This window comes from Idiotropiscis lumnitzeri, chromosome 3 (assembly GCF_059441095.1).
Source record: "Idiotropiscis lumnitzeri isolate Australia: NSW breed Sydney's pygmy pipehorse chromosome 3, RoL_Ilum_1.0, whole genome shotgun sequence".
Lineage (NCBI taxonomy): Eukaryota > Metazoa > Chordata > Actinopteri > Syngnathiformes > Syngnathidae > Idiotropiscis > Idiotropiscis lumnitzeri.
Window position 1 is genome coordinate 30,740,647 of NC_142393.1, and position 15,941 is coordinate 30,756,587.

Sequence of the window (15,941 nt, forward strand, 5' to 3'; positions counted from 1 at the left end):
ACGGAGCGTAAACATAGAAGTGCACATTGTGTTCGAGAGCGCAAGTTACAAGCTTATCGTTTTTTTATTCTAGTAGAAAACAAGTTTAGAACAGAATACAGTATGTTTATTGAACTAACATATTCGAAAGCTTAAATAACAGTATATTATTGTACAGTGATGGGGCAACGCATTACAAAAGTAACATAGTACAGTAATACATTTTGTCACTAACCAAGTAATATAACGAGTCACTCCCTTTTGTTTTGTAACATTATTACAGTTGTTGAATATCGCACCGAGATACGAATTGCGGGATTTCGTCATTTTGATTAATTAAACCTTACATAATCAAGTGTTAATTTTCTCCTCGATTGTTGTAACAATTTGTGTGCCCTCGTCATTGAAGCGTCAACTCACTTGTATCCACATACATATTTATTTTTATTATTGTTTACTATATCAATCACAGTCATGGTTCCATCAAATAAAATGCAAAACAATTTTAGCGAATTTGTGAATAGTTCAAGGGTTCTGTTTTTTCCTCTTTTCTGGGGAGGCAGTGAAGGCACCGGGCGAGCGACTGGAGTGAGCACTATGTTGTTTTTTTATCGGCGTGGTTGCGGCCAACAGCAGCCGTTTTTGGCTGAATAAAAAAAGGTGTTTGCTGATGGACAAATTGGATTGATTTATTCCACAACGCTACAATATACTCAAAATACAAGGGGGTGGTAAATCTAAGTATGAGGCTCCATTGAGTGGTGTATGCGTAGCCTGGAGTTGATAGGTTCCAATGAATAAAACGGCGCATTGCAGTTACGTCGCTCATTCCCACTTCAGTCTCAGTATCCCTGGTGCTTTTATGCCGTGCGTCCTCACCGTGATCAGCAAAGAGCAATGTGCCGCATTCTAACAGGATAATCTGCACCTCTGCTCACTTCCACAGTTCCTGATTCTCATATAAATGTCAGGATCGCCGGTCGGCGAGGTGGAGAAGGACCCAAGATGCGAGGAAGCAGGTAACTTAAAAGGAATTTATTAACTGAATCAAACAAAGACAAACAACGTGGCAGGGTGCAAAAAATAACAAAGGCAAACTAAAACGTGACTAAACTGGGTCAAGGACGAGGAACAAAGATAGTGAACAAATACTGAGGGACGTGAACGAGAGCAAGAACGAGATCGGGGAGCGTCCGTGACAGTCCTCAATGGCGCAGCGGGCTCGAGAACGAGATCAGGGGGCGGCCGTGACAGTCCTGGTATGGAGTAATGTTCCGACCCTGAGTTGTCTGCACGGGGTGGTTAAATAGTTCAGAATTATGGGAGCAGATGGGAGTCAGGTGTGCGAGGCTAACGGGGAACAGGTGCGTGGCTGGTGGGGACGGAGTGCTGAGGGGACACGCCCCTACTCAGCTGACCGAAATCAAAACAATAACAAAGGCATGGCATGACGGTGACAAAATAACAACAAAACCCTGCCATGACCGACACGGGTCATGACAATAAATCAGCCACAGAGAGTTTAATCCTTTAGATATGTTGAAGTGGTTATAAGTAGGGATGTCCACGAGAATTTTGGTGCCAATTGATCATCATTTATTGATGTTATAAGCAATACAATTACACTGATTTCCAATGGAGAGTTTGCAATAGTCCCTTCAGTGACTCGAGCAGTACCATGGAGCGAGCGGAGGGAGGCGTGGCCAAATTCCTCATTAAAAGTAAGCGTTTTTCAAATCGTCACTCATGTCCTAATTTCTCCAAAATTAATGCATAAAAAAGAAGAAAATTAGAATAAATTGTTGGCAGAGTGGTACTACGCAGCAGTAGTATCGCGTCCAACTATTTTCAGGATGAGCAAACCAGAATCTCTGTATTGACAGGGGAATAACTACACACAACCCGTCTCGTCTGACAGTGTGGAAGAAGTGAAGATTTTATTATGAGGCTACAAAGGATAAACGAGATGAAAGGGACGACACATCATAAGCATGCATGTAAAAGATAAAGATAAAGATAAAGATAAAGATGTCCTTTATTAGTCCCACAATGGGGAAATTTGAAGTGTTACAGCAGCAAAGATATAGATCACACAGAGTCGGCGGCGTAATGTAGCCGTTAATGTGTAACATTAGCAGCAGACATTCATAAAAAGCATGCAAATATACACAGTATAAACGTATCTAAGTGTAAGGAAACCCTCCTAATGCCTGTCCATTATACAGAGGGGGAAACACTGTAATGATAAAAACTACTGAATGATTGAAAATACTGCAATGATAAAGATATTACACTGATAAAAGTACTGTAATGGTGAGAGTACTGAAATGACAGGAAAGTACTGCAATGATAGAAAATACTGCAATGATAAAAGTACTGTAATGGTAAAAGTACTGCAATGATAAAATATACTGCAATGATAAAAGTACTATAATGGTAGAAGTACTGCAACGATGGAAAAATACTGCAATGATGAAGTATTGTAATAGTAAAAGTACCGCAATGATAGGAAATACCGTAATTATAAAAGTACTGCAATGATAAAAGTACTGTAATAGTGAACATCCTGCAGTGGTAGAAATACTACAGTGATAGAAGTATTGTAATAAGAATACTGTAATGGTAAACAAAATACATCATTGGTCGATGTTAAAGTACACCCTTGGCTGAAAGTACAGTAGTAGTGTATATTGCATTCTAGGACTGCACAATTGCACTAATGCCCTCCTGTTTGTAGGCCTGACCCAATGTTCTTGTTAAAAAGTCTGACAGCAGTCGGCAGGAAGGAGCGGCGAAATCTCTCTTTGGTACAGCGAGGGTGTTGGGCTGGTTTGTCCAGCATTGATGACAGTTTTGCCGTCATCCTTCTGCCCCCCACTGAGTCCACAGAGTCCAGGGAGCAGCCCAGGACAGAGCTGGCCCTCCTCACCAGTTTGTCCAGTCTCTTTTTGTCTCGGCCCGAGATGCCTCCTGCCCAGGAGACCACTCCATAGAAGATGACTGATGAAACCACAGAGTCATAGAAGTTCCTGAGGAGTGTTCCCCGAACGCCAAAGGACCTCAGCCGCCTGAGTAGGAAGAGTCTGCTCTGACCCTTCCTATAGAGAGCGTCTGTGTTGTCGCTCCAGTCCAGTTTATTGTTCAGATGAACACCCAGGTACTTGTAAGTTGAGACCCTCTCAACGTCTGTTCCCTGGATATTCACTGGTGCAGGTGGAGAGTGCCGACGCTTGCGGAAATCCACCACCAGCTCTTTGGATTTCCCAGCGTTGATTTGGAGGCGGTTCTGCTGACACCAGTCCACGAACCCCTGCGTAACCCCTCTGTACTCCCGATCGTCATCGTCAGTGATGAGGCCGACAATCGCAGAGTCATCAGAGAACTTCTGCAGGTGACAGGTTGTGGAATTGTATTTGTAGTCCGAGGTGTAGAGGGTGAACAGGAAGGGAGCCAGCACAGTTCCCTGTGGCGCTCCCGTGCTGCAGAGGAGCACGTCAGACACACAGTCCTGTGTTCTCACGTACTGTGGCCAGTTTGTGAGGTAGTTGTGAATCCATGTGATGAGGTGGTGGGCCACTCCCGCCTGCTCCAGCTTGTCTCCCAATAAGGCGGGCTGGATGGTGTTGAAAGCACTTGAGAAATCAAAGAACATGATCCTCACCGTGCCCCCCGCCTTCTCCAGGTGGAAGAGTGAAGTGTGGAGCAGGTAGATGATGGCATCATCCACACTGATGCCAGGCTGGTATGCAAACTGGAGTGGGTCCATTGAGGAGCTGACCAGGGGGCGCAGATGGACGAGGACCAGTCTCTCCAGGGTCTTCATCAGATGAGACGTCAGCGCCACTGGTCTGAAGTTGTTGAGCTCCTTCGGATGGGGTGTCTTTGGAACCGGAACCAGGCAGGATGTTTTCCACAGCTGGGGGACTCTGCCCAGCTTCAAGCTCAGGTTGAACATGTGCTGGACGATTCCACACAGCTGGTCTGCGCAGGATTTGAGGAGCTGGGAGCTGATCCCATCTGGGCCTGCCGCCTTCCTTGCCTTCATCTCCCTCAGCTGGTTCTTCACCTGAGATGTTGTGAGGAACAAGGCTGAGCAGGAGGAAGTGGTGGTTGTCTGATGAGGCTGGGAACTGGAGCCTGTGGAGAGAGAGAGGGGCGAGAGAGGGGGAGAGAGGGTCTTGTTCGCAGTGGCAGGAGGGGTGGGTGGGGGCTGCATCAGGGAAGCCTGAGCGGGGTCAGACATTTGATCAAACCTATTGAAAAATAGGTTCAACTCATTTGCCCACTGAAGCCCCCCCCCTTCTGGGTCTTACCTGCTTGTCCGTGGCCTGAGATGGTCTTCAGGCCCCTCCAGACATCCCTGGCATTGTTCCGCTGCAGTTGTTCTTCCATCCGCATCCTGTAGGACTTTTTCCCCTCTCGGATCCTCCTTCTCAGCTGACGCTGCACTCTCTTCAGCTCGTCCTTGTCGCCTGAAACAAAAGCCCTCTTTTTCTCCTTCAGGAGAGCTTTAATGCCCGGTGTGATCCAGGGTTTGTTGTTGGAGAAACATCTTACAGTCCTGGTGGGAATGGTGTTCTCCATGCAGAAGTTAATATAGTCTGTAACTGTGTCTGTTAGACCATTAATGTCCTCACCGTGAGCTTCGCTGAATACCTCCCACACAGTTGTGTTGAAACAGTCCTTCAAGGCCTCCTCGGCTTCTCCGGACCATCGCTGAACTGTGCGTGTCACAGCTGGCTGCCTGCGGACGAGAGGTTTGTACACAGGCAGGAGAGCAACCAAGTTGTGGTCAGCTTTGCCCAGCGGGGGGAGGGGCAGTGACGTGTACGCCTCCTTGGTGTTGGCATAGAAGAGGTCCAATATTTTATTGTCTCTGGTTTGGCATGTTACATATTGTGTGAATGAAGGCAGAGAGGAGGAAGGAGAAGCATGATTGAAGTCACCAGAGATAAGGAACAAGGCATTTGGGTGCTGTGTTTGTAGCCTGCTCACAGCTGCATTCAGTACATCACAGGCTGTCTCACCGTTAGCAGAGGGAGGCACGTACGCCGCCACCGCGATCACATGACTGAACTCTCGCGGTAAATAGACCGGACGCATGCTAACAGCTATCATCTCAATGTCCCGACTGCAAAGTTGATTCTTAACAGTTATATGCCCAGGGTTACACCATCTATCATTAACAAACACAGCCAGCCCTCCCCCTTTTCTCTTACCGCTCTCCAGTGTCCTGTCCGCGCGTAGTATTTGGAAGCCGTCCAATTCCACGACGGCGTCCGGCGTTAGCTCTGTTAGCCACGACTCCGTGAACACCAGCAAACTAGTGTTGGAATATATCTTTATATCAATGTTAGAATTTAACTTTAACCCAATGTAAACTCAAATAAGTAATCTGACTCCAATTTGCGACCTTACCCAACTCCCACACATCCAACAATATGCGCGCTCGTTCTGCAATAGAAAGGTATCAGGAAGCCGGCATTTTCACACACGAAGTGGATTTATTCCCAATACACAGATTTCTACATGGCACCTGGATCTCGAATCCCTCTCAATACAAGTCTACACCTCTCTTGCCACCAGCGAATGTGTTCTACCTCCGAGTTGCCCAGCACTGATTCATACTATACAACATGCAAATGGCACAGACAAAGGCATCCTGGCATGATTCTATTGGCTATGTGTATTGCAGTTAACTTTAGCTCGCTCTCATTGGTCTTTCTCCTCCCGCCGAATCCCGTGGCTCCTCCTGCGTGCGATTCCCCCGATGGCCGCTCCTTCCCGGAGTCATCTCGTCTCGCTCAGCACCTTCTGTTTCTAAAACATTCCATTCTTGCACAACCCCCGCAACCAGTTTCTCGCCACCAGTCACACTCTCAGCATTTTACAATATCACATTTTCATACATTGGATGCACCAACACCTAATGAACTATGTTAAGCTCAAACTCTTATATTCCTTTAATAGTCAAAAGTATGAAATCCTTTAAGTGTAACTGAAGTTTAGACCATGCTAATGACCAGACATTCAGGAGAGGAATGCAGGAAGATTAGATCACAGCTGCACCACAGGAGGTGTGAACGAGACCCCTCTGAAACAATGGACTTCCATGCCAGGATCACAAAAGTGGCTCCGAGCCGTCTAACCTTTGTTCAGTTTTAAATTGACTGCCATTTACATTATCCTTTAATAGCCTCCCGGACAATCCTCTCGTGCCGGGTTAGCGCTGTTAGCTCGTCCATTTTGTTGGGGAGGGATCGAACATTCCCCATAATAACGGACGGGAGGACGGGGTGATATCGTCTCCTCCTTGCCTGGCGTTTAGCCCCCGCACGACATCCCCGTCTCTTCCTCCTCAGCTCGCGGGGAATATCGGGTCTCGCTCCGGGAGCCCACGCGGGGTTAGCACGGAGTGCTAACAGCTGATCTCTTGTGTACACGATCGATTCGTAGCTCCGAGTTTCGTCTCCGGACACGATCGCGCAAAAAACAGCCCCCAACAGCAGTAAAACCACCGCAAGTTGGATGTCCATTGCTGAGGTGAGGTAAAAATAAAATAAAAAAGGGTAAAGGGAAAAAAACACACGAAAAAGGCTCAATAGTGAGCCACGCTGCTGTAAACAGGCAGCCACTCGCGCGGCGCCGGAACCGGAACGTTGTGACAAAGTATTACATCATAAACATATACATAACAAAGTAAGGACTTTGAGAACACATCTTTAACACAAATTTCAGTTTCCTGATAAAATATGTGTAAATAAAACGCGCTTGTTAGCACGGGCCATCTTGGACCTTGTCCTCCTTTAACTCTGTCAGAACTATCAATCAAGAAGAAAAACATGCCGGGCGATTCCCCAATTATCCAACAGGAGGTGCTAGAGGTCATTATATGTATCATCAGTGAATGACGGTATTGGTTCTAAATTGCATTTGCTGGAGCTTTGTCGCATTTTTTATTCCACACATGTAATGATAGCATTGCGGAGGGAGAACTTCCAGCCACCGTGTCTCATATGGAGGACTGAAAGTGTAATAAATAAATCATTACACCATGAACTGTTTAATTACATTTTTCATTAAGAATTTGCCTCCTCCTTGCAGGAAGAAGATCGTCCGCAGAGTCCTGAAGAAGAATTATCTTAAGAACATGAGGATAATGTTCAAACTGAACCCATATGCGAAGTCAGCTAGACGTCAAGCCATTCGAAAGCATGACCCTACGGTAAGAAACTGGCAATCACTCTTAGATCATGGACCTTGTAATTTAATCGTATTGCATTGTTTTCGTTCCAACAGATCAAGGCGAAGATGCTGAAACCTAAGAAGAAGCCTGGAAAGAAGGGAGCACCCAAGAAAGTTAAAGTCAAGGCTTTAATTTATACCTGACTGGAGTTCACTGAACAATAAATAAGTTTGGTTCAAATCAAGAGAGTCAGACATGTCTTTAACATTTTATACTAGAAATAAATACTGTAGAAGGCATGTGTGTGAAAATTCTCCATAATCACCTGAAGAAACTGTAGCTCCCTGAACATCTCAAACATGGGGCTCCTCGTGTCTCCACAGACAAGTGTAATATTCTGCAACATTTTAAATGGTTTGCTACAACGTGTGTGTTACAGTTTGAGAGCAGGTGACATTTGAGTGTAAATTCTGGGTACTAGAGTAGCTGTAGAGGACTGCGGGGGTGTCTCGAGGACCTTCTCGACATGGTTCCACTTGAAATCTACGGTCACACTGCTTTGTGACACAATTGTTGTGTTTTCAACCACAGTGGAGCCAAGCATGATGAACTGAGCGCTTCCTTTACTTGAGATCTAGAGGCAATCACAAAAGGAGTTAACAGAAAACAGTAACAGAAAACTCAAAGTAGAATAGTAGGATGTTGGTTTACCGTGGATGGGTGGTGTCTTTTCTTGTGCTCTCGTTTTAGCTTGTTTAAAGTTATAAGTGCACTTTTGTCCACAGGGCCTAACAGTTACATTGGATTATTTTTAAGTCACATTCTTTGTTACGTTGGTTCATTGTGTCTCAAGATGAATTACGCATTTCATCCATATATAATGCATGGAACAGAGTATAATTTGACACCAGACACTTTACTGGCCACGCAGAGACCTTTAGCTCAAAACCAGGTTGTACGAGCTGGACCTGACCTTCTGACCTATCACATCGTATCCACAGAGGTTGTAGGGCAGGATCATCCACAGCATGAACATTGCCATTTTGAGATAACGTGTACCAAGACAGCAGCTGCCTTAAAAATAAAAACAAACCAGGATAAAAAAATATTTCTGTTAGACCAGGGGGCATTAAAATGATGCCTTTAGGCAACTGGTCACCCCGAAGGACCACATGAATAGCCCGGCGTGGACTTGTTCTATAAACGGCTCACCAGTGATGGACATTATTTCCTAAGAATGTTGAAGAATAGATCATTTAAAAATGTAAACACTTGCAGAAATGTATAGAAGTAAAGTGATGCGTACTGATACAGATTGGCTTCTTAATACGTTCAATCATTGCAGAGAATTAAGGTACCGTGAGAAAGCAGTGACATGATCAGTGACTTCACATTTGTTGTTTCAGAAATGTGTATCAGACTGGTAGCACTTTCCATTAATCAGTACCGAAGAAGTAGCATTCGATTTCAAAAAAGGTGGTGACCCTCACGCAAGATTATTTGGCTTGATAAAAATTGGTTCTACCATTTGGGGTCTTGTTTTAACGCAAACACCTTGCTTTTCGGATGGTGAGCGGGTGCGGTGCCAGTTCAGTTTGACGGGCAGCTAGCACAAAGCTGACTATGCAGTTTGATGTCTCAAGCGTCGACTCATCGTCAGAGTCGTTTAGTTTAGGAACCTATGAGAAAACAGAAATAATACACAGGATTAAAAAAAGTTAGTGTAAATTAAATTTGTGGGCAAAGAACAAAGATATTCCTGATATTGAGCGCTTCTCACAGCTTTTTCACAAATGAAAACTTCCTGGTTCCCGTAGTCCAATAAATTTAGAACTGCAATTTTATCGCCATACTTTTTAAATATTTGGATGTCTTCCTGAAACAAGGTGTACTCACAATTTAATATGAAAATGACGAGAAAACTCAGCCTCGTCAGAAAATGCAATTACCTCATAAGTGCAACTGTTATGTATTTGTGGTCTGTGTTGAATCACGTGGTTATGCGTGACGTCATCACGCAGTGCGTGCGATTGAGCAATGTAAATGAGAGCTCTTCAAGTCTTCCTGTTTTGCTTCGTTGTAATTAAAAAGTCTTCCGTCTACACCTGAGCCTTCATTCATCCTTACCCGAATTAATAGTAGAGGATACAACAAAAGTGGCGACGAGGACGTCTGAACCTGCGACGGCTTTTTTGGGGGGAGTTTCTGCGGGTCGCGGAGCTCGGATCCGTGTGTTGGTCGGTGCCATTCCCCCGGCGGTGGCGACGTTTTTTTCTCTCTCGGGGAGGACTTTACGCTGAGTGCGGAGGAGAAGTGGCGGCAAAAGGTTTTTGGAAGCCGCGGACATTAAAAGTTTTGAGGAAGACAGTCAAGTAAGTGGCAGGCTGATTAACCAGGCGCAGAATGGCGGGAGTTATCGGCTCGATTGGCCCCTTTGACGAGGACGTTGGCTATTTCGTTCAAGCTAATGCTATTGAGGACGAAAGGAAAGTACCAACGTTTTTGAGTGTGATGGGCCCGAAGACATTTACTTTGCTTCGTAATCTGGTACAACCAGCTGCACCGGGGAGTAAAACATATGAAGAGATAGTGGGTGTTCTCACTGGACATTTTTCACCAAAACCTCTTGTCATTGCCGAGAGATATAGATTTCACAAGCGCTGTCAAGAGGAGGGGGAGTCCGTAACCATGTTTGTGGCAGCTTTTAGAAAGCTAGCTGAACATTGTGAGTTCAAAGAGGTGCTAAATGACACACTAAGGGACAGACTAGTGTGTGGATTAAGGAATGAAGCAGCACAGAAAAAGTTGCTGACTGAAAGTGACCTGACCCTGGAAAAGGCTATCAACATCAGTGTTACAATGGAAATGGCGTCCAGAGAGGCTCAGCAACTAAATGCTACAGGAAGAGAGCACAACGTTGCCGGCAGTCAGAGCAGCTCTCCGGGACCGTGCTATAGGTGTGGTAACACAGGTCATCTTGCATCTACCTGCTGGTGTAAAGAAATGGACTGTCGTCAATGTGGCAAGAAAGGACATGTGGAAAGAGCATGTCGGAACAGAAAAACTATGGAAAAGAGTAAGAAACGGGACTTAAAAGACAAATTCAGAAATAAAAAAAAAGTGTACACTGTAAAAAATGACAAAAGCTCATCTTCTGATGAAGAAATGAACGTCAACACAGTGCGTATAATGAATGCAGATGAAAGCTCAGATTGCTATTGGGCTCAGACTAACCTAGAAGGGCATCCAGTTAAAATGCAGATAGACACAGGGTCGAAGGCATCACTAGTGTCATATCAGGTCTACAAGCGGTGCATGAAACATGTTCCTTTACGCCCTTCTGACACTGTTTTCAAGGCATATACAGGACACAAAGTGCACATTAAAGGAATGACCGATATAACGGTTATGTGTAACAGTCAAACTGCTAAGCTACCAGTGTATGTTACGAGAGGAAACTTTGCACCAATCATGGGGCGTGTGTGGCTGAAAGCATTACGTCTTGATTGGCAAGAAGTCAGACAGTTGTCAAACGAGAATTTACAACTGCAAACCATCCTTGACAAGAATGAGGAGGTTTTCCGACCAGAGTTGGGCAGCATGAAAAATATCACAGTGAAACTACACATTAAGCAAGGAAGCAAACCAGTGTTTATGAAGGCTCGGACAGTGCCTTATGCCATTCGTGACAAAGTCGAGGCAGACTTGGAAGCATTGGTCAAAAGTGGAGTGCTGGAACCTGTTTCAACAAGTGAATGGGCAACTCCCATTGTGCCAGTACCCAAAAAGAATGGAGGAATACGCACATGTGGAGATTTCAAAGTGACTGTCAATCCGGCGTTGAGTGCGGAGCAATATTCACTCCCACTGATTGATGATTTGTTTGCTGGACTGAGCGGTGGACAAAAGTTCAGTAAGATTGACTTAAACCAAGCATATCTGCAAATGCATGTGGAGGAAGAGTCACGTGAAATACTAACCATAAACACTCAAAAAGGACTGTTTAGGTATTGCAGACTGCCATTTGGTATTACATCGGCTCCAGCAGTATTTCAGCGTGCCATGGATCAAATTCTCAGTGGATTACGTGGTGTACAGTGTTATTTGGATGACATACTGTGCACCGGAGCAACCGATGAAGAACATCTTCAAAATTTGGACGCTACACTGCAAAGATTACGTGATTATGGACTCAGAGTTCGCAAGGAGAAATGTGACTTCCTGAAACCATCTGTGGAGTATCTAGGGCACGTCATAGATGGGAAAGGCCTGCATACGTCACCTTCAAAGATCACAGCCATTGTGGACGCCCCGCCACCTGAGAACGTGAGTCAGCTGCGATCTTTTCTCGGATTGTTGAATTATTATGGAAGGTTCATACCAAATGTAGCATCACTGCTACGACCGCTACATGAACTGTTATGTCAAGACAAGAAATGGAAATGGACTAGTGAATGTCAACAAGCATTTTATGATGCTAAAAATGCATTAACCACGTCTAAGGTGTTAACACATTTCAATCCGTCATTACCAATCCAACTGGCATGCGACGCGTCACCCTATGGAGTGGGTGCTGTCATCTCTCATGTGTTTCCAAATGGTGAGGACAGACCTATTGCGTTTGCATCCAGGACATTGAACAAGGCAGAGTCGAACTATGCTCAACTGGAACGAGAAGCACTGGGCATTGTTTTTGGCGTGAGAAAATTTCACCAATACCTATATGGAAGGAAGTTTACTCTGCTCACAGATCATCGACCTCTGACAACTATCTTGGGACCACACACAGGAATACCATCTCTGGCAGCTTCGCGTCTCCAGCGATGGGCTTTACTGTTGTCGGCTCACTCCTACGACATTAAGTATCGGAAATCAGTTTCTCATTGCAACGCAGATTGACTTTCAAGGTTGCCACTCCCTGTCACGAAACATGAATCGATCACCGTGGACATCTTCTACTTCAGGAGCGTTGAAAGAGCGCCTATAACTGCATCCCAAGTGAAAAAGGCGACACATACTGACCCTGGCTTGTCAGTGGTTATGGACATGGTCATGAATGGACGTTCAGTAGGTGATAGTGCTGCACTGAAACCTTACAGTAATAGGAGGTGGGAACTTACTGTCCAGTCCGGTTGTCTGCTGTGGGGAAGGAGGGTCATCATTCCACAGTCACTGCGTGCTAAAATGTTGGAGCAGCTTCATGCGGGACACAGTGGAATAGTAAAAATGAAGGAGATGGCCAGAAGCTACTTTTGGTGGCCAGGGCTAAACAAGGAAGTCGAACATATGGCCATGAGTTGCCCATCCTGTCACAAAACCCGTAATAATCCTCCAGCAGCACCACTCCATCCATGGGATATCGGATTCATATCGATTTTGCGGGTCCATTTGAAGACAGAATGTTTCCTGATTGCTGTTGATGCACACAGTAAGTGGCCAGAGGTGGCTATAATGAAATCCACAACTGCCGAAAAGACAGTTGAGGAATTGGGAGAAATCTTTAGTAGATTTGGTGCTCCTGCCCAACTTGTTTCAGATAATGGCCCTCAACTTGTGTCAAAAGAAATGTCAGACTTTCTGCATGTCAATGGAGTACAGCACATCAAGTCAGCTCCATACCACCCTGCAACGAATGGGTTAGCAGAGAGGTTCGTGCAAACACTAAAAAATGCACTTAAAACATCACAAGGACAAGGAACGCTCCACCAGAGACTACATGAGTTTCTTCTCAAATACCGGACCACTCCACATTCAACTACCAAGACATCACCCGCCAGCCTGATGTTCAACAGAGAACTACGGACCAACTTGGATCTTCTTAAGCCTGCAGCAGTGAAAGACATTGTTCGGGCAAGTCAAAGGAAACAAATAATGCAACGGGACATTCATGCAAAAGACAAGAGTTTTCACACCAGGAGAGAAAGTGCTCGCAAGGAATTATCAAGGCAAAACTAAGTGGATTCCTGCTACTGTGATTGCCCAAACAGGACCTGTCTCCTACACAGTTCAGTCAGCTGATGGTGTTTGGCGCCGCCGTGTGGACCAACTTTTAAGGGCGTCTCCAAGCACCCCTGAATTGTCTGTGACTATCGATTGTGACAAAAATGTTGAGGAATGTTTACCTGAACCCTGTAATGTATCTTTACCTGTGGCAAATTCCGTTAGCCCTGCTGTTGTTCATGGTTCAGATAAATCTGTGGAAGAGAGCGCACCAGTACTAGAACCTAGTCATATGGGAAAGACTGCTGTAGTGCTAGAACGTCGCTATCCTACTCGGGAAAGGAAAGCACCTGATCGTTTGAATTTGTAGGTCAGAAAGGTGTTGGGAAAAAAAAAATGTTCTGAGTTGTTGGTGTTTTCTTACCTAGTTAAAGAGTCTAAAGAAAAAAAAATGAAAAAGGGAATTTACTGCTTCTGATGTAAGAGGGGAGGAGATGTTATGTATTTGTGGTCTGTGTTGAATCACGTGGTTATGTGTGACGTCATCACGCAGTGCGTGCGATTGAGCAATGTAAATGAGAGCTCTTCAAGTCTTCCTGTTTTGCTTCGTTGTAATTAAAAAGTCTTCCGTCTACACCTGAGCCTTCATTCATCCTTACCCGAATTAATAGTAGAGGATAAAAACAGCAACCATGAGCAAGCATTTTGTGCTGGGCCACCTGGAACAACAGCAGAGCTATGCAAGGATGCTCTTTGTGGACTACAGCTCGGCATTGAACACAATCATCCTGGACATCCTCGTCGCCAAACTGGACATTCTCGGTCGGCCTCCCTGCCCTCACACGCATCTGGATTAAGGACTTTCTGACCAACAGACCCCTGACTGTGTTGCTCGGCCCCTACATGTCCTCCACCCGTACGCTGAACACCGGTTCCCCCCAAGGGTGCGTGCTGCGCCCTCTCCTATACGCCCTCTACACCTACGACTGCAGCCCGGCCCACGGTAACAACACCATCGTCAAGTTTGCTGACGACACGACAGTCGTCGGTCTGATCTCGGAAGGTGACGAGACAGCCTACAGAGAGGAGGTCCAGAGACTGACGGCTTGGTGCGAGGACAACAGACTGCAACTCAACTTTGCAAAAACAAAGGAGATCGTCATCGACTTCAGGAGGAACAAGACGGTGCCGCCCCCCCTCTGCATCGAAGGCGTGTGTGTGGAGAGGGACCACACGTTCAAGTTCCTGGGAGTGCAGATCTCCGATGACCTTTCTTGGACACTCAACACCACAGCAGTGGTAAAGAAGGTCCACCAGCGTCTGCACTTCCTGAGAGTCCTCAGGAAATTCAACCTGGACAGGAAGCTGCTGCTGGCCTTCTACAACTCGTCCATCGAGAGCCTGCTGACGTACTGTGTCTCCACCTGGTACAGCGGCTGCACTGAGGCGGACAGAGTGAGGCTCCAGAGGACAGTCAAAACAGCGCAAAGGATTATTGGCTGCCCTCTCCCCTCACTGTCGGACATCTACACCGCCCGGTGCCTCAGAAGGGCTCTCAACATCGTCAAAGACAATACCCACCCGAACTCACACCTGTTCGACCTGATGCCCTCTGGCAGGCGCTACAGGTGCATCAAATCAAGGACCAATAGACTGAGAAACAGTTTCTTTCCAAGAGCCATCTCGATTCTAAACTCTCACACTCACACATGACCACCCTTACCTTGCAGAACAGCAACGTGATGTGTTTTTATATATCCTATTCAGTATTATTTTCCATTGCACTAACTATCCTCTTATTTATCTAATTTATATATTTATCTGAATTATTGTTGTATTGCACTGGAGAGGGGAGCCCTCTAATCTCGTTGCACACTTCAGTACAATGACAATAAAGGGATTTCTGATTCTGATTCTGATTCAGATTCTGATGACTGCTTTTATCGTGGTAATGATACCTGTCAACAGAAAACCACAAATAATATTCAATGCACTTCACAGCTAACGGCTACCAAAATAAGGCTTAGCGATTTCAACATTCTAACAGTGCATACCAAGTAGCGAAACTCACTTGAGTGTTCTAAAAAACTCTCACACTTGCTAAAACCTTGGTGACCATTAGTGGGGGAAAAAAAGCTTTAGTTGCAACTCCAACTTGGGTGCTACTGTTTTTATTTGTATTTTTTTTAATTCTTATTAAGAACTTTAATATACAAAAGCAATACAAACAACAATGACATATAATCTACTTGTCATGGTCCGTTCCGTCATGTCATGTTTTTGTTTATGTTTTGCTCAACTGGCGTGGGGGCGTTCCCTTCCAGCGCGTGTCGTGTTGGCTGGAGAGACGCGCCCACCAGCCCCGCACCTGTTACTCGTTTACTCATTTAATATTCACTACTTAAACGCCCGGCGCTGACTATTCTACGTCGGTGCATTGCCCCTTTTGGATGCCCTGTTTTCGGACATCACTGCCCTTTCTTCGCCCTTTCTTCATGTCACTGTTACTCTTTGCTCTCGTTCATGCTCACAGCTCACAGCTCACAGCTCACAGCTCACAGCTCACAGCTCACAGCTCACAGCTCATGGTTATTTGTAACTGTCCCTGTTTCATAGTCCAGTTTAGTTCTGTCCAGTCGCGTTTTGTTCGTCCTCATTGTTTCGTTTATTTGTTCCAAGTACCTTGTTTGCCTTTTTGTTTGTTTTGTTAATTAAACTCCCTTGAAGTTACCCCTTGCCTGGCTTCCCTGCATTTTGGGTCCTTCTCTCCTACCTCCTCCCCCGCCGACCATAACACTACTTAACTGGTACAAATAGACTAATTTGATTTTTGACA

The 15,941-nt window shown here is 45.4% G+C and overlaps 2 protein-coding genes across 2 annotated transcripts; one reads left to right on the forward strand and one right to left on the reverse strand.

Annotated features, from left to right (window-relative positions):
• Positions 1 to 16: 16 nt before the first annotated feature.
• LOC148340870 (large ribosomal subunit protein uL4A-like) lies at positions 17 to 7,409 on the forward strand. Its single transcript, XM_088292199.1, has 4 exons — positions 17 to 100; positions 926 to 998; positions 7,084 to 7,204; positions 7,279 to 7,409. Exons 2-4 carry the CDS (start codon positions 985 to 987, stop codon positions 7,366 to 7,368), a joined length of 225 nt encoding a protein of 74 aa, XP_088148325.1. The 5' UTR covers positions 17 to 100; positions 926 to 984; the 3' UTR covers positions 7,369 to 7,409.
• On the reverse strand, positions 1,502 to 6,823 carry LOC148340871 (uncharacterized). Its single transcript, XM_088292038.1, has 4 exons — positions 6,775 to 6,823; positions 4,293 to 4,976; positions 4,019 to 4,116; positions 1,502 to 1,507 (listed from the first exon to the last, which is right to left on the reverse strand). The coding sequence occupies exons 1-4, from the start codon at positions 6,821 to 6,823 to the stop codon at positions 1,502 to 1,504; spliced, it is 837 nt and encodes a 278-aa protein (XP_088148164.1).
• Positions 7,410 to 15,941: the final 8,532 nt, after the last annotated feature.

Coding starts and splice junctions, on each gene's coding strand:
- LOC148340870 (XM_088292199.1), top strand. Junction 7,205..7,278: donor TTCGAAAGCATGACCCTACG/GTAAGAAACTGG, acceptor TCGTTCCAACAG/ATCAAGGCGAAGATGCTGAA.
- LOC148340871 (XM_088292038.1), bottom strand. CDS start 6,823: ATGTTTTTCTTCTTGATTGATAGTTCTGACAGAGTTAAAGGAGGACAA. Junction 4,977..6,774: donor CAGAGTTAAAGGAGGACAAG/GTCCAAGATGGC, acceptor TACTGAATGCAG/CTGTGAGCAGGCTACAAACA. Junction 4,117..4,292: donor CTCAGGCCACGGACAAGCAG/GTAAGACCCAGA, acceptor CTCTCTCCACAG/GCTCCAGTTCCCAGCCTCAT.